Source organism: Hippocampus comes, unplaced genomic scaffold (genome assembly GCF_001891065.2).
Source record: "Hippocampus comes isolate QL1 unplaced genomic scaffold, H_comes_QL1_v1.1 scaffold121, whole genome shotgun sequence".
In the NCBI taxonomy this organism is placed as follows: domain Eukaryota; kingdom Metazoa; phylum Chordata; class Actinopteri; order Syngnathiformes; family Syngnathidae; genus Hippocampus; species Hippocampus comes.
Genome location: NW_017805986.1, coordinates 310113 through 329478, shown reverse-complemented (window position 1 = coordinate 329478; position 19366 = coordinate 310113). Strand labels below are relative to the sequence as shown.

General features: G+C 42.8%; 1 protein-coding gene across 1 annotated transcript in view; it reads left to right on the top strand.

Annotated features, from left to right (window-relative positions):
* LOC109528789 (cGMP-dependent protein kinase 1-like) overlaps positions 1-19366 on the top strand; it is an 81711-nt gene that overhangs the window by 39357 nt on the left and 22988 nt on the right. The window contains 3 exon segments of the mRNA XM_019891754.1: positions 13398-13503; positions 17114-17177; positions 18943-19020. Of these exon segments, the coding sequence (XP_019747313.1) occupies positions 13398-13503; positions 17114-17177; positions 18943-19020 (248 nt within the window).

Below are 19366 nucleotides of genomic sequence, written 5' to 3'. Positions count from 1 at the left end.
TTCATGAACATTTACAGAATTGCAGAATTTACGGCTACTTTGCGCTGTTTAGGAAGCCTTCCTTCCGTAGGGACCAAACCAAAGGATCGTCGCTGTCATTGGTCTTGTGAGGGCTGACATGCAAAGTGTGTGCGGATCACGCCTGCTCAGTGTCACGGATCTTCTCCCGGCAGTCGCAGAGAATAGGGCCTTGAGTTTCCATGTCTTGTGTTTACGTCGTAAAACATCCTGCTGGTACACCGATCACTCTCTGTCGTGTTTTATTTCGTTTGTTTATCACTTATTTTAAAAGAAGGGTTCCATTGCGATGCAATATTTCCTCTTCAAAGGAGACAAGTTTGACTCGGGCTATAACTTAGAGAACACACTCAATCTTTGAGCAGACTGTAGACTAAAAGGGTGTATGGATCGATTAAATAAGTGAAAGTTGCTTGATTTGTTGGCTGTCACTTTTTTGAAAAGCGATAGTTGGAGAAGTAAAAAGCTAAATATAGCTTTGATTGGGAAACGGTGCAGGAATTACAACTGTTTTTACATACAGTATGACTCCCTAATTTTTTGGGGGCAGGGAGCAAAAGTAATGGGACATTTACAACATAACAGGGGAAGGGGGGCGGGATTGAAAGAAATGAGAGCCATTGTTAGCAAGCTAATGACGTCCACGGGTCAACCACATTCAAAATCTATATTTGAAAGAAAAGGAAATAGGAAGAGCAGCAGAATAAGCGATAGTTGGAGAAGTAAAAAGCTAAATATAGCTGTAATTTGAAAACGGTGCAGGAATTACAACTGTTTTGACATACAGTACGACTCCCTAATTTTTTGGGGGCAGGGAACAAAAGTAATGGGACATTTGCAACAGAACAGGGTTAGGGCGACGGGATTGAAAGAAATGAGAGCCATTGTTAGCAAGCTAATGACGTCCACGGGTCAACCACATTCAAAATCTATATTTTTAAAGAAAAGGAAACAGGAAGAGCAGCAGAATGTGTTTTAACCTTCGTTTTGAATTACTATTCTTCGCGGCACTTTGACCTGTCTCATAACAAAGAAACGAGATCCATTGTTTCGCAGCGCGTGCGCCTGTTAGCAAGGCTGCGATCAGAGATTTGCGATTATTCTCTTAACAAGGCGCCACCCGCTGCGTTGCGGTGTATAACCGACCTTAGTTACACTTCAGGAACGCGAAGTCACACAAAAAAATAAAAATAAATAACAAAAACGAGCAAAGTAGCTGAAAGAAACAATGAGCGTAAGTGGCGGATTTATCGACACGCTTCCCCTATTAGTATGCGGCCGGCAGAGAATGAGTTCGACTCGCACTTGCTCATGATTGTTGACAAATAAAGCTCATTAGCCTCTGGCCAATTCATGAGACGGACTCGTTGCTAATGAGGTGGAGGTGTTTTGAGATGAGGCATTTCAAAAGACCGAGCGACGCCAGGGGACGGGAAATAACAAGACAGACCAAGCATGGCGTTGAGTGAGCTTAAAAAAAAAAAAATCCAAAGGGATGAAAATCTTCAGTTTCCCGTTGCTACCATGGCAACGCTGCTTCCAGTAAAGCTGCGAGAAATGTGATGGCGCAACAGTAATGGTGTCAGGGTAGCCGTCACCCGCTGTTTTGGAGTCACCTTTGTTGTGTGTAACTTGACAAAAGAGCCCGAGATGCAAGAATCGTTTTGATGTGCACAAATGTGTGTGTAAGTGTGTATGTGTTTTTGGCCACCGTTGTCATTCTCATCTAAGCGGGGAGCGCAGGTGTTCCAGAGCTAGAAGGTCCTTTCAGAGGTTAGCTCACCGTCACTATCTTGCAGGTGTAATCACATACACACACACACACACACACACACACGCACAAGCCAGATCAGGGTGTGTAGATGCAAATTAGCCTTGTATGACTATTTGGGATGCCCAGGTGTTTTTTTTTTCTTTTCTTTTCTTTTTCCCGCTCATTCAGCAAGGATTAGGACAATTGAGGACAACTTGCTGCCATTTAGAGTAAAACTTTTTACAGTGGTACATTATCTTTAATGATGCTTATTACATTCGATTATCGAATGCAGTTTTTTTTTTTTTTCCTTTGGTGAGGTGGAACAGAATGAGATGGGACAATTTGAGCGTTTTCATGAGCGTGGTGAGGAAATGAATTCATCTCGGATCACAAAGTGCCACTGTATAGTTATCGCCTAGAATTGTTTTAGTGTTTGCCTAAAAATATTTTTTGTAATTATGAAGTTCCTCTTGTGTAGGGTGATGATAGATTACGCTGACTAGGGTATAATAATTTTGGATTTTTCATTATTCATAGTTTTTATTCCATTTTGACTCCTTTAATTCTTCTCTGTAGCCGTACAGCAACACCAAATTAAATACTTGCTCGTGTATAATATTTATATTTGTCAAAATGCAAGATCTTTACGATGACGCCAGCATGGACTAGTTTGAGCAGCCATATCACACAACGCAAAATGCACATTGTTCTCATTGAAAATTTGCATATTCATGACTAAATCACCTATCAATATAAATCCATACCAATCCAGATTCTTTTGCTGTCATAGAAACGGAACTCCGTCGTGACCCGAGGACGAAATAAATAGCTACTCGCTGGCTCCATGCCAACCATCTTTCGAGTTGTCTAAAAATAACCACCAAGTGCCATGAAAGGTGTCTTAAATAAGGTGTTCTTGGGAGTGGATAAAAGTGAAGCCTTAATGACCGAGAGCCTCATATAATCAACCCCAGGGACCGGAGCACCTACAGTATGACTCGCGATGCGGCTGATTCCAGCCACAAATTGACTCCCAATGTATCGATCCATCACTTTAGTAGGGATTTTGTCGGGAAGCTGGTCCCTGGAAAAGAATGTGTCACCTTGACGGTCGCAAAGTTGGCAAGTAGATTACTGATTCTAATTTCCCTGCGGAAAGAAGCCAATAAGGTTGCCAAACTACGGGTAACAGCTACTCTCTTGGGGAGAAAAAGTGCTACTACTCATGCGAGTGGAGATGCAATGTGTTAATATCTATCCAATGGGAGTAGCAATATGCTACGATCTATCTATAAGGGGAGGCAAAGCATTGTCAGGTATTTGAGACAAGTTTTAAATGACATTCTCCTGGCAAATGACACTGGGAGACTGTGTGTGTCTGGTTTTATTGGATTTAACTGCATTATTTGGTACAGTGGCTCACAGTATTCTCTTGGCTCGTTTGCAGCTCCTGGTGGGCATTGGCGGAAGTGCCCTTGAGTGGTTTATTTAGCTGACAGAACCTTTTGTGTTAGCCTTGGTTGCTCTGACTCACGAACTCCCCCACTGTTGTGCGAGATTCCACAGAGCTCAATTCTGGGGCCTCTGCTGTTCCTACTTTATCTGCTCCCTTTGGGTTCCATCTTAAGGAAGCGTGGTATTTCCTTCCACTGCTATGTGGATGACTTTCAGATCTATGTCCCGCTGAGCAAAAAAGACACTTTCTCATTGAGGCCACTTTTGTCCTGTCTGGAGGAACTCAAGACCTGGATGGCACTAAATTTCTTGAATTTCAATGAAAAGAAGACAGAAGTGAGAGCGTTTGGTCCCAGTGGCCCTTGTACATCCCATCCTGCAGACTTGAGCCCGCTGGTTGCTTATTTTAAACCAACAGTCTCGAACTTGGGTCTTAAATTGGACAGGCATTTTAAATTGGACCACCAAATTGGTGCCTTTGTTAAATCTTAGGGGGCTGGCTTAAAAGTAAAGCCTCTCCTTTCTCAAGAGCACTTTGAAACAGTAATTCATGCCTTCGTCACATCTCTGATTATTGTAATGCTCTGCCAGCCAATCCTCCATTAAGTGACTCCAGTTGGTCCAGAATGCTGCTGCTCGCCTCTTGATTGGTATTCGTAAGAGGGCGCACACAACTCCGACTCTGACATTCCTTCACTGGCTCCCTATTCATTTTAGAGTTCTTTTTTAGATCCTATTTTTTTTTTCAAATCTTTAAATGGCCTCACCCCACCTTACCTCTCTGAGCTCCTCCGCCCCTACTCACCTGCCCGGTGCCTCGGGTCTGCGGACCAGACATTATTAAAGGTACCGAGAACTAAGCTGAGGCTGAGAGGGGATTGAGCCTTTTCCGTTGCTGGTCCTTCTCTTTGAAATGACTTCTCACTGAACATTCGGCAAGCCCCCTCGCTGCCCATCTTTAAATTCATCTTAAAACTCATTTGTATTCTTTGGCTTTTGACTCAGCATGAGTCTTGAGTTGTAGTTTTTTATTGTTTGTTGTGTGAATTATGTTTGCTCCACCTACGGCAATTTTTATCTTTGTATACAGCGGTGGGGGTTTTAAAGTGCTCTATAAATACAGTTGAGTTGAGTTATGCCATTGACCTTATTTCTTCGAGGAGTTGATTTGATGACCACTTTCTCCATTAATGACACAGTCATTGCGTCTAGTGGGCTCCCTGTAGCGTGAAGAACTCGTGAGAAAAATCAAGGTTTCTCACACGCACTTCTGCACTGATTAGTGTGTTTCCACAGAAAAGAAGCTCCCAACTTGATTGACAGAGAAGCTTTTAAAACAACGAGTCATACTCTCCTGAGTGAAAAAAAAAAGAAGTGCGTTGACACTACACTCAACCCTGCAGGACGTTATCTTCAGACGTTATTGTTTGCATCTAGTTGACAATGTACGGTTCTCACGAAATCCGGAAAAATCATTCCGGGGGTAACAGAAGACAGCTGGCACGACCTAGCATTACCTCCACCAGGGAGCTAAAAATAGCATCCGACACTGATAAATAGCGAACAAACGTAATTTCCTTCCATATGATTTTCTGCAACTTGGCACACACACACACATGCAGACTTATCAGGTTATTCAAACACATTTCCTCTACGCCTAATTGTTTTGGCTTGATTGTCTGTAATGACTGGGGCAACAAACAATTAAAATTTATCTCACAAACCAACCACAGAGCAATTTAAGGCGAATGGTTCATTTGTTGTTGGCCCAAGGAAGTGGCCACCCCCCTCCCGTGCTGTGTTCAAAACAAAGCGTGCGTTCATTTTTATACATATTATTGTCTCTTGATAAAATAGAAACTATATTTTTTTTAAGTTGAGAGTAATCCCCCAAATCCTGCTAACACAGTAGCTTGCTAGTTAGCTCCACGTTTGTTGAAATTTGGCTTGTTTAATTTTTTTTTTTTAATTCACTGTATTAATTAATGAAATAAAGCAAAGAGTAAATAACTGGATATGTGGCTTGGTGGCTAGGTATAGTGACACTATTCTCACTCCTCTCCACTCCTCTCCAGCTAGCTAGCTAGCTAGAAACCACAAACAGTCCTGTCCAACTGTCAGTCCTGTCCAACGTTATGTTAGCAAGCCAATTTTTTTGCGTAACCCAGCTAATCAACTAGCCAATCAGCATTTTTGCTTCATTTTCCTAACCTACATGATCCTATCGATTTAAGGACATATCTATCTCCTCATTTGACCAAAGGGCTGCCATTTTTCCTCACAACTGATCAGTGATTGCTTGGCTGTGATGACGGCACAGTTCCTGCTGTCCTTTTGACTTCTTCATTCATCATTGATCATGAGAGAAACATGAAGACTTTGTGAGGCACAGAGTATCATCCTATCGCTATCGCTCTTCTAATGACTCCCGCAAGTGTGCCTGTGTGTTTTGAATTTTAATGACGGAGGCGGTTGGACATTGCTAGAGAGCGATCCATCCGTCCAGGAATAGAAATACTGTACCTTACGTAACAACATCGCTCTCTGTTCTCCTCTGGAATACACAAACCTTCTGTACATAATACGGATGATGGCAGGTGGGCTGACACATGGCAAAATATTGCTTTGGCAGCTGCTGCTCCGACTTTGAGCCTTCCGTAGGCGAATATTGGCATCTGGAGTTTGCTGCTGATTAAAACAAATAGTTGAGTGTGTTGTAATTTGCTGATATGTGAAATCTGTCAAACTGCTTTAGCGCAGGAGAAAACGTGCTCTACTAACAGAACATTTGTTGGTCCAACCAAACTTTCAGATTAGCTAACTAACTAGCTAGCTAGCTGACTAACTAACTAACTAACTAACTAACTAACTAACTAACTAACTAACTAACTAACTAACTAACTAACTAACTAACTAACTCATGAAACACCCTTCTACATCTTGGGGCAATTTGTTCATATAGTTTTGCATAACAAATTCATTAACCAACCAAACAATTAGCTTGCTAGCCAATGAACCATTTTTGTATAAAACTATGAACTCGCATCAGTCACACAGTATTGAATTGTTAAAAAAAAAAAAGAGGGGCTGCGGGGGGAGAATATTGTTCAGTATCAGAATCTTTATTAAAATCTGCAACAAGTTTGATGTTATTTGTTCAGGCTAACTGAACAACGCAAGCATGGGCTGCTTGGGAGGGGCCATAAACATCCAGCGAATTCCTGTTGTATTTACCTGCAGCTCTGTGACTGAACGTGGCGTCTAATCACCCGTCGTACTTTCTCACGCTCCGTTTCCATCAATCCGACCTAACTTGATGCTTTTAATGACTTTAGGGAAATCGAGCCTGCACTGTTCCAGCGTGCTGCCATGACAGCTGCCACACTCCTTCCGTACTTTGCGCACACGTGTATGTGTGTGTGTGTGTGTGTGTGTGTGTGTGTGTGTGTGTGTGTGTGTGTGTGTGTGTGTGAGGGCGAGGGAGTGGGGGGGGCGAAGTTGCAGAAAGCAGGCACGTCAAATTTTGATGAGCAGGAACAATTGAAACGCCTTCTCTGATTATAATAATACACCCGAGTGAGAGCTCTCGCTCATTAGTTTGGAGATCCAGCTCCTTGCTAAACATCGGCAAGTGCTAAAATCAGCACCTGCGGGCAAGAGCATCGGCATAAACAATACAGCACATTTGATTGTTATTATTTCGCACATTTTCTTTGCCGCATCACAGGGTTTTGATGATGAGCGCGCTAAAGTGTGAGTGAGAGCGAGGGAAGAGTCTGCCAGGATTCTGTCAGTCTCATCATCTGGCGTCTCATCATTTTTTTTGCCAGTATATTTCTTCGAGTCAGTTTGCGAGAGTGCCGACGTCCACGGAGAACATTTTTGGGCATTTATGGGCTCTTATCCACAAGCAGCTTTCATTTTAGCTTAGTGTAAACAAACTCCATGCCAAAGTTAGTATTTCCCATTTTAGCGTTTGAATGTACAGGGACTCCATGCCTATTCACGGTTTTCTATTCACAAATATACCTATTTGTGTTTTTTTTGGTACCTATTGCTATTTTCAGAAAAAAAAAAAAAAATTATATTTTTTGTATGCTTTTTGTGACATCCTTGGATGCCACAACAGTCTCATATGTTCGTTCATTGCGCATGTGCGCTTGTATGTAAAAACCGGCGCCTCTTTTACACCCGGTCAAAGCAGGTCTAAGTTGTGGCGCAAGTGGTGAAATGCAATTTGGGTGAATTCGATCGAGGTGCAGGCAGACCGATTCTGCGCTCCAGGCACATGCCTTCGTACAGTGTTTCATTCATAAATATGACAACAGAGTGCATCAAACCCTCTGAATCATTGTCGAAATCAATTCATTGAACATCATTATCGTCATTATGATCAGACACTCAATCTTAAAAACATCTTGTTGCTGGGGACTCGTTTTGTGTCAACCTTTTTGTCATTAGTGGCGCATATGCACAGCGGGGGAGCTTTCATTTGTATCGTTGATGCTATGATGCCGACAAACGCAAGTCTTATTTTGAAATTCGGCTCTCTGCTTGAGACGCGCCTAATCTGTGTTTAAGCACATTGAGGATAAGCCTACCGAGTTTTGGGATAGGATTTCCTGCGGTGAAAACGCACTTAAAGCAAAATCATCTTCCCAAAAATGCACTGAACTCGGGGTAAAAATGCTCAACGACAACGACAGAACATAAAGCGCCATGACTGAGGACAAGGAAAATAGGCTTTATCGTTTGGTGTCGCAATTCAATAGGCAACAAAGTGGATTATAAAACAAGCACATGTTCTATTTGCATAATGCCCGGAGGCTGAAATCCAGTTACACTGACTTGCGACAAGGGCAAACAAATAAATGTCTGTCTTGTCTTGTGTTGCGTAACATTAGGTACGCTTGCACAATTTAATGAGATCGTTCGTCTCCGTTGTCGTTATCATGTCTCATTTCGAACGATGCGTACGATGCGGCGCGGTTTTCACTGTTAGCTGCCATATGACGGTGGGTGCGGGTGTGAGTATGAGCCGTGGCACACAGCAGCATTGAGTGGACCACGTCCTCCTGCAAATTTGCGAATCATGACTTGTGCTCCTCCGTGATTTGCTGGAAAAAGTCACCTCATGACGAGTTTTGCACTCAGGTCAAGGATAATCAAACCATTCCTTTGGTGCTGTCTTGCAGCGTCTTGGTTCCAAGGAATTACGTTGAAGTGACTTTAGGCACTTCGTTTAGACAAAGTGTGGCTGCCAAATTGTGTCACCGTGCTGCCAAGGAACGATGTTCATTGAGACAAAAGTTGTCCTTTTGTTCCATCTTGTGGCAGTTGTAAATCTTTTTAGGAGGGGCCACATCTACTTGGAATATTTGGCAGGGTTCACTCCTAAGCCCCGGTTTTTGTGTCCCCTCCGAATAATGCTCAAAAACTGTTTTTGTACCTAAGCCAATGCAGAAAAACTATTGCGTGTGAACTTGGTGCTCAGGAATAATGTTGACATTAGTCGAGGCACTTTATTTAGACAAAAGTAGTGATGTTCTTGTGGCATCTTGCTGCCAGGGAACTTTGTTGATGTCTGCTGAGGAGCTGCCTTTCTCCAAAAGTTTTGCTCGACTGTCATTTTTTGGCATTGGGGTGCCAAATCCTAAATTGAAGTGAGTTGAGGAGCTTCATAAAGGTCAGACTGACTGCTCTACTAGCTACTCGGTTACCGTGAGTTGTGGACAAATTTAATGCTTTGCAATCATCTTATGGGTATCTTGGTGCCAGAGAACTTTGTTGGTGCGTGTTGAGGAGTTTCATTCAGACAATAGTAGTGCTTTGCTGTCGTCATATGGCATTTAAAGGTAATTATAAGGTCAATATGAACCTTTATACGACAGCTTTTTGCTTTTTGCAGCAGATTTCGTTCACTATATTGCAACAGCTTTGCTTGGAAAAAAAATGTATGTTATGATGAACGGGATTTGGAGGGTGAACCCCGGAGACATTTGATTTGGACCGTACAGTATCCTACTCCACATTCTCCACTTTACAGCCACATGAATTCCTCTCCATCATGGTATGACTCTCCAAAACTTCATTAATCCTCCTGCCACATCCCCCCACCCCCTCGCCCCCTTACCCCCTCCCTAAATTCCTTCAAAACTTTCACTTCCCCCGCTCAGCCCCAGGAAGCTAATTGGCAACCCGTGAGCACTACACCATTCATCAGCGTCCCAGCTACCAGATAACTAGTTCCCCGGGTCTCAGTGCAATTTAGAGCAGCCTCAGAGTAAAACGCTTACCGACTGCGTGGCGCTGCGGGCTGGCCTCACATCTTATTTCCCAGCGCCCTTTCTCCTGGTCCCGCCCCGAAACGCTCCTGTGGGCCGGGGCTTAGTGGCCGATGACGTCCGACCTCCCCCTCATGCGACTGGCGGGTCAAATTAGAAGACGACCCTAATCATTTTTTTGCTTCCCACCCCATCCGCATATATCTCGCCTGTTGCCACATGAGCACTCCTTTGAGGGCTTTTTATGCTCGATTTTTCCATTCCTTGGCAGGAATTCTTGACACCTTGTAAGATGCAGGCCCGGGCAGGTGTCGCACAACACAAGTCTTTGTTCTGGCTTGATTTCCGATCTTGTGTCTCGTGTACTGTAGATATAAAGGATGTCAGGCTGTGTAATGAGGGCGCCTCCCCTGCTGATGGCTCCTATTTATAAAGTTCTCTGCAGAGGGACGGAAAAACATCAGAAAGTCCATTCGTTTGAAATGTACACTTTAGCTCAAAATGATTCGTACGCTTGCTGAATTTTGAGAGTGAAATTGATTTTTTTATTTGCTGAATGATTGGGAATGACTGTGAGAGAGCTTCTGTTCCAGATTTTGGAATATGTTCTGTCAATCTATTTTCTGCCATTTATCCTGTTCTGGGCTGGCCATATTGTGCCCACTTAGTTTTCTTTTTTGGCCTCTTTTTCGCAGAGTTAATGCAAATGTAATGAAACTTTGGTGTGCGGGTGAGTATGTGTGCGTGCGTGCCTGTGTGTGTGCCTGTGTACAATGTATTTGTGTCTGGTATTATCATTTCCAACATCTGCTCTTCAGATAGATAAAAACATATATTTAATGTTCAGTGTTGACATTATGGCTATATTGTGGCCACTTGAAACATTTATTTACTGGAGTGAATGATACAATTTCCGAAAATAGGTTTCATCATAATTTTAAAATACGTTTTGTGATACACAAAATAGTCGGTCGGGAGCCTTTTGTTAAAGATGGAAAACACCCCAATCATCCCAAAACCATTGTCTCAGAAGCTCTGTGGCTTATCAATACTTACCTCAGCAAATTTCAGTTATTTTAGTGATGACACTCAGAAAGGAACATGAAATCTCATGGTGTACCTCAGCCACAAATCACGGTTGTCAGGTGAGTTGCAAAAGCAAGTGTGAGGTAATAATAAAAAAAAGGATATGCTGAATTAGAAAAAAAAAGTCAAATTATATAAATTATATATCTTCGGAGTGGAGTACCAAACATTTTTCGGAGCACCTCTCAGGCACAACCGCACTAAAGTGAAGTACACACATTTGGCCTAATTTCAGCAGTTTTCCTCCTTTCCGATCAAGTCAGCAAAGGCCCCCCATGCCTCTGCAACATTGACGTGACCTCTTATCCTGTGGCGTGTGTTAAGAGGAATCGCTCCTCCCCGACCTGTTGGTCGGACCGACATTTTGCGATTGAATGTCCCCCCCACAAAAAATGTTATGATGGCCAATAGAAAACACAAGGTAGCACCAAAGCACTACTTTTAGGACTGCGCTTTCCGCTCTAACAATAAATGGATATTTAGAAATCCTGCACTGCAATTCGTTTGAAAGTCCTTGTCCTGCGATTGAAATGCAACGTCCACAAGTTATTGATGCTCATGTAAAAAGGTTTGTAATCACCTATGAATGCCACAAGATGGCGACAAAGTACTTTTTTTTCCTATTATTTTGTCCGACTTTGGACTGAGCATAAAAACAGCAAATCGGGGAGTCTTCTCAGTAAATGTCAAAATCTGAAATCTGAAAAATCTGCAACGAGGAGAATTTGCAGATGCTAACTTTTTTCCTATCGATCACTAAATAAATACTCCCAAAAAAAAAGGGTCCGAAGAACCAGACAAAGACCGACCAAATACAAAGACGGCAAGGTGTAATGTCCTCCACCCACACCTCCAAAATCCCCCCCCCCCCACCCCAAGCCGAACAATGAGCCGTTATTATAGAAAATAACGATTCCCAAGTTAACCGGGAATAATGAGGCAAATAAAGCCATTAGGAAAATAGAAGAGAGGATGGTCAGAGCCACGGTACGTGGATGACTCAGCCATGTTGAAATTTAGGGAGAGTTTTGGGGCCCCGTCGAGGACGATGAAACACTCTTTTAATGGGCGAACTTTAACGACGCGCCGGCGCTCTCATGAAGCCAACCAGTCTGCCTGCGCCACACATAAACAAAACAAAAAACCCATCCAGACAACTCGGAGACACAATCGGGCCATGGCAAGCGATAAAACATGATACTGTATATTGGTTCTGTGCACGTAAACATACAAAAACCTTCAGTCATATATTTCATGGATGGGATTTTCACAATTTATTTCAGATCTGGTGAGTATAAGCTGGACACAAAATTTTATCTTAGTTTGGACAGCGGTGCCTTGAGATAGGAGTGACCCGTTTGAGAAGTGTTCATGCTTAATGCTATCAAACAGTGCAAAACTCTATATGGCAGGCTAACGAACAAAAACTGTTGAGCACCATACGAATATATTCTATATCCTCTGCAAAGAACGACTGATACTGCTGCGGCTTCCTGGGGAGCTGAGACGACGCCACGTGTATTCAAGTGTCTCTGTTATACTGCCCCCTGGCGGCCAAGGGGCACACAACAGAAGGAGCAGTGCAATTTTCACCGAATCAAAGCAACATATGCAGCACAAACTGTTTAATTTCTTTGCATTTAATTTAGATTTAATTATGTCATTACTGTTTTTTTATTTTATTTGAAAGTATAAAACAGAGTGTTATTTCTCTCTTAGGACCCCTGTAGATGTAAATAGCCGGTCCAAACAATAAGATACAGGCGGTAAATGGGAATGGCGCACTTACAGGAAGACCTGCAGTTTGCATCCGGCCTTAATGCTGGCGAAATGTGACGGCCGTGACTAAAAGCTACAATGAACAGAAATAGCTTTGGAAAAAAGTAATAGTGCGGAATGTTTGAGAGCCAAAACACCTGTCTCGTTATAAAACATATGGCCACATCAATGTGCATCAGGCCAGCGTTGGCCTGATGCCTTCGGGCGAGCGCAAATTGAATTCAGCGGTGGCAAAAGTTAGTTCCGAACTCTTCTAGGATGTCGCAGAACACAATATAAGATTTTGAGGGCCCAAGCGTGTGGGGCAAAGGCTCTTTTTAAGGCTCTTTGTCGTTATAATTCTGAGGCCAAACTCACTTGGGTGAACTTCCCATGGAGTTCTACATACGGTCGATGTTATTATTGCAGCAGTGTTATCAGAACACGGCGCTACACGGTGCACAATGAACAATTTTGCGCCGTCGCCGCTGTTCACCATTTTTTTTTTTTTTCTCCCCAGTATATGTATTCTCTGATTTCCTTACCACTCTGTCTGCTCACCTTCAGTATTCCCCCAGCCCATGTCCCTTCTTTCGCACGCCCACGATCGGCGCGCGGGTGCGCTGGGCCCTTTCGTCGCTGCACACATCTTTCATTTGTTTTTTGTTTTTTGAAAGCAGTCACAATCAGGAAGACAAGGGGAAACGCGATTCAAAAAAATAACAGTCTTGACCTTCATTAGGATGCCATTGAATGACTTCCAGCAAGTCATGCGTGCGAGGAATTCCAAAAGTACCCGTGAACGGCAGTCACCGGTCGACAGTTTGCTTCTAAGATGCGCAACTTCTTACTCTTTGCATTTTGAGAAAATTGTAGTCGGATTCTGGCTGCGTATCGACTTCAATTTCAGCTGCTTCGCATAATGCCTGATCTGCATGCACAACATTTGAAGGCGCCAATGCGTGGGCTGCTACTGTATATTATTCTGTTTGCCGAAGGATTTGAAAGAAATGCCTCTCTGTGTGTACTTTCATTTCCAGCGCTGACAAACGTGAAGCTGTGGGCAATCGATCGGCAATGTTTCCAGACCATCATGATGCGGACGGGTCTCATCAAGCACACGGAGTATATGGAGTTTTTGAAAAGGTAAAGAAGTCACCCGGCTTGATCTGATGTGCAGTCGCGAATGGAACGGAGGACGATACAGTGATGCGAATAATAACTGGCCCTCATTCCTCTCGCCTCTGATTTATTTCTCATATTTGCCCCAAAACGCATAAATATTCAGTAGAAGCATTCTGTTGATTAATGATAGAAAAGTTTTGTCAAGTTTGTGGCCCATTAGGCGTACATCTAGTGTAAGAATTTCCCAACTAAATCACCCTACATTCAAAGATAGTGGAGCCAGTGTGATGATTTGGGGCTGCTTTGTAACTTCAGGACCTGGATGACTTGCTGTGATTAATGGAACAAGGAATTATGCTGTCTACCAGGAAATCCTGTTCAGAAATATTTGACTCTCAGTCCGTGCAATCTCAAGTGCTTCATGCAGCAGGACAACCATCCAAAACATTACAGAAAATAGGAGTAACCTTAACAAGTCCACCTCTGAATCCCGAAAGAGTCAAAAGTCAAAGTCGGGACTTAAATCTAATCGAGAGGATGTGGTGCAACTTTTTCCACTTTTTCCTTTTTCATGTGGGGTCAGACAAGTTTATATTCTTTTTTCTTAATAAAATAAAGTTTTATAGCAAGTGCTTTTTATATTTACTTGGGATGTCTTCGTGAGAAGGCAAATACTTTCTCACGGAACCGTAGGTGCCAGCTAGCTCTCAACGGGGGCCTAACTTAAACAAGTTATTCAAGTCACTGATTCATCTTTATATTTATTCTCTGCGGGGAAGCCCATTATCACTTTAGAGGCCCGCAGACTGTTTTATCTGAGTGCATGCGCAATATCCGATGAAAGACACGGAAAGTGTCGATAAAGGTGAATGAGATTCGGTTCCCCGCATGTTTTATACCGTCCACCGGCCGTGGTCATGACAAAGAAAGAGGTTTGATGCCTCCCTATTTGGCGCTTCTGTGCAACCACGCCACTTTTTCTCTTTTCCACAGGAAACGTTTCCACCGCACCAAAGCGCATGAATCACAGTGATAGAAATCAGAAGCTGTCACTTTTTTTTTTTTGCCAGAGTTATTTCATGGCAGGCAGATGGATGCAGCAAGTCATCAGAGCCTCCCACTAAAATAATGTTTAGCCACAGGTGCGATGGAGTGGAAATGTCAAGACAAGCTGGAACAATTGCCAAAATGGACCAAAGTTTTGCCTCACAGCGCATCAGAGTACTTGCGCGGGCATCACATGATCAACTCCGCGCGTGTGTGTGTGTGTGTGTGTGTGTGTGTGTGCAAGCACATTTGCAATGCCCCCCCTCCGCCCCCCACGCCCCGACCCCACTTGCTCATCCAGTCACATTCAGATGCCTTCATGGCCTTATTTATTTATTTTGCTATATTGTTTTTTTTTTTTTGTGTGTGTAAGGAGGGAATGTAGATGTAGCATCTGCATCCTCCAAATGTCATTTTCTTTCTGTTTGATTTGGACTTCCATGAAACCAGAATCATACATTTACCTTTTCAGGACTTTAAAATTTTTACTTCCAGTCATAGTGGCTGCGTAAATGCGACAAAACTCGACTCACCTCTTTTTTTTTTTCCCAATCGCTTCTCCACACTGTTGAAAAATATTCATGAAGCAAAAAAGAAAAGATTCCAATTGCATTAATGTCAGTCACAACAAAGCCAGACGTCGCCTCTTGCGAGATAGGGATCACCTTCCTCTGTGTGATTGTATTATTTAATAGTCGGCGTGTAGCCAGACGCTCATAGACAGGATCCTCGAAAAGGTCAAAGTCATATCATAAGCCACATGATCATTAGCGCAACTTGATTGTCGCCCGCCATGGGTGACTTATGTATTATGATTCGGACCGCCAGCTGTTGAGTAATCAAATAGGAATTCAAAGCTCACGATCTTGTTTTGGACTGAACAATCACTTTCTTTGGACTTGTTGACTTTGAAGGTGTGAGTTTTTTTGGGGATGGTAGTGACACTTGCATTGATGAAATGCCCGCTAAATGAGTCATTTTTGATGACCACTTCACCTTTTTAAATACATTAAAAAAACAAAACGATAAAAAGATAAACAAAATGTATCAAGAAATAGGTTGAACTCAATTACATTCAATCAAACAACATATAAAACGATAAAAGAATTACTTTTCAACCCAAAAGGGAATGGCAACTGCTCATCAAACTCATCACAAGGGTGGCGCTGCCTTTGCACCATGCTGCCCCCTAGAGTTTAAAAGCAGACTGCCACCGGAGCCAACAACCTGATGAAGAAAGCAGATACATTTCCTCTCACTTATATTTTGATTCAACTTTTCAAAAATTGATACAAATGTGATTAGTTCAATAATGGCATTGTTAAGAAGGACGCATTGGTTGTTCTTATTTTTTAACGACCACTTAATCGAATGAATAAAACGGGTCGACAGCAAATTTTACGCAGAAATGGCTTTATGTGTCTCTCAATGCATTTTTGACGCCGATTTCATAAATTCCATTATTGTTATTGTGAAAAACCTGATGTGCTAGAGAAAAAATATGAGGGCAGATTCGGAATCAACGCCGCAAATATTGTGATTAAAAAAATGTTGTAAAATATTATTAAATTATCCGTCCAATAATATTTGTCAGTATTCATGAAATAGATCAGAATTCATGATTACAAATAATTCTTTTTTGTTTTTTTTTGTTTTTTTTTTTACTACAAACAGCAGATATGTTTTAAATATAACAAGCCTTAAACTCAGCATTTGAGCTGCTCAAGTGTTATTGTGTCACATCCCCAAAAATAAAGAAGAAAAGAAAATAGCAGTGGTCATACCCCCCCCCCCCAACCCCCCTTTTTATTTATTTATTTTTGTGTTGCAAAAGGTGATTCATAGCATCAGATATGCTATGCTCCTCTCTCCCTTCCTCGTTTGAGAAGCCCTGTCATTCTTGGTGGTCATCCCCCCCACCGCCCCCTCCCTTTTTTTATTTTTTTTTTTACTAGATACATATACGGACATGTAAATTGCCACCTTGGTCCCACTTCCGCATTTGTGTGGCAGAACTACAGTGACGCCACAGGGTTAAAAAAAAAAAAAAAAAAAAAAACAGCTCAGCATTGCCTACAAAAATACTTGCCTCACCACCATTGAGGAAGTTTGGAGCCGAACAAAGATCAGCAGCCGTGAGATGATTTCCGTTTATGAGGACACAACATGCAAAAATGGGCTGGGCGACAGGATGGAGCGAGACCCTCTGACGAGATAAACTAGTGGGATATTGCCCTCTCGGTCTTGATAAAACCACTGGATCACTTTTATTTCAAAGGCTCAATAGCAGCCGTGTGGTGTTCATTTGACCTTGTGAAAAGCAAAAATGGCTAAAATTAGAGCCTCGTTGTGGCGCGTTCAACCTCCTTCGCACTATGGCCCGCTGTGTAACCAGACCCGTTACTCCCTTAATGCTTCAATATTAATACGCACATGCTGTACCAAAGCATAAGCCAGCACCTATAGCATGATAATCATCTCCTCATTGCCTCTTTTGCCATGCATTTTTTATGAGCGCTGTACAGATGACACCATAGAGCATGTTTCTCAATTGAAAAGTGCTTCGTGTTCTTGTTCTTTGCAGCGTGCCCACCTTCCACAGCCTGCAGGAGGACATTCTGAGCAAGCTCGCCGACGTCCTTGAGGAGGTGAGGCCTCCTCGCTTGTTCGCCAGACGCATTTGACAATGTGCCGGTGCAATTCTTTACAGTTTGAGTCACAGTGAAAGGAGGCTTCCAGATGTATGGCTGAAATCGCACTTTTCAAGCAGAGAACATTGACCGTATTTTCCGCGCTATAAGGCGCACCTAAAGCATTCAATTTTCTCAGTGCGCCTTATAATCCGATGCGCCTTATATATGATCAATATTCGGATTTCTTGGATGTAGTATTTGAAATATTCTGCAAAGCGATTTTGTTACAGCTGCGACGGTTGTGAAGGCCCTATATAAATAAAGCTTTATTGTATTGGATTGTATTATGTGCCCTTTAACGTAGCTCCATCTAGTGGCTACGTAATGCAACCGCAGCCACTATTGTAGCTTCTTTAATGCGCGTTATAATGCCTTATATATGAAAACAATTTTCAAATAGGCCCTTCATTGACGGTGCGCCTTATACTCCGAAACGCTTTATAGTGCGGAAAATACGGTACATCTGGGTTGGCAACAATTTTGAAATGTCTTTATCGTATATGGTGCTTCAAATCAAATCAAAACCAATTTTCCGATTAAAAAAAAAAAAAAAGAATTTTTTGGGTTACATTTATATATATGTATATAAAATTGGTTATTATTATTGTAATTATTATTATTATTATTTATTTTTTTTTATTTCCTGGTGCCCATGGCAATTGCCTATACTGTATTGACAAAAGTGCAAGCCAGCTCAGGATAATGTAAAGGCCCGATGGTTTGGATTAAACCGTCGCAGTATGTAGCCCACGGGCCGTACTTTGCCCACCCCCCGCTCGAGCTCTTGTTGCAATTTTATTGACAGAAATACGACACGGGGACCGTTGACTTCTTTGCCTCAACAAATGGAAGCCTTTGAATCCATTTAGCAAACGTCGTGCATAAGCGTAAGTGCACGCTGATTTGAATGTTTCCCCACCAGCGGAGCAAAAATGCATGTTTTCGCTCGTTCCTCACCTTGTGTTTCAATTAATAGAAAGTTGAATTCACCTGAAAGTGGCTGTCGTGAATACAAATGGCAAATGGACGGTGGTAAAAGGGCATTTGTTCAGCAACGAAAAACATGCTCCAGAGATAGAGGAGAAGGCAAGCTTGCTGCACTACAGCCCGCTGTTCAAGACTTTATTACTCTCAAGGATATGATGCGCTACAAATTTTAGTCGACAGGTGGTTGCAGGTGGGGTTGAACGGAATATTTTCTTTGGCTGAAATGCGTCTGGCGTATTAACGACCCCACCCCCCCCCACACACACACACACACACACACACACACTCCACAGGTTGCTCCGCCGCCTCCATATTTGACCTATTAGTACGACTAAACAAAACCAGTCCAGGATAACGATATTTTATCGATGAAAATGATGACTTTGTTTCTTCTTCATAACTTATCAAATGGTAGCATTAGCCATGGCTAATATTTAACCAATGGCTAATTTGACATATGGACACTTTGGACAGTTCTCTGGTCTTCACGTTGGTTACACCTCCCAACCTGTATAGCTCCAAATGTAGATCTGACATTTACCCAGAGCGCAGTCAAAGCACTCGGCATGCCCGATCAATCCGTCCCGCTAACAAGACACGAACGCATCTCGTTGTTTTACGTCCCTTATTTCAGCCTCGTTAACTGCGAAGTTGGCGCCTGGGGAGGCAAAAAGAACGATAGCACGCACCTGAAAGTCACTCTCGTCTTTTTTGTTTTTTTTTCTTTTGTCAGACCCATTACGAGGACGGCGAGTACATCATCCGACAGGGGGCCAGAGGAGACACCTTCTTCATCATCAGTAAAGGAAAGGTGAGCGCAGGAAAATGACGTGTTTGGGGATTGCAGCTTGGAATCAGCCACCGTATCTTACGGGAGAGGAAGAGTTGCTTTCATCGTCGCCATTCAGGCTTTTAGCACCACGCTGACTTGTCTCTGTGCGGCCCCCCCCCCCCTCGGCCCTCCGGCTCATGACACCTTCCTCTTCGCCGTTATCTTCTTGTCAATAATAACGTCCTCACAGTGACACCAGAAATGCCCCAAGTGCAATAAAAATGGGAGAGTGGGGTGTGAGGGCGATGAAGGAATGTTCTGTCGCACTTTGTTTTTACTCATACACACACACACACACACACACACACACACACACACACACACC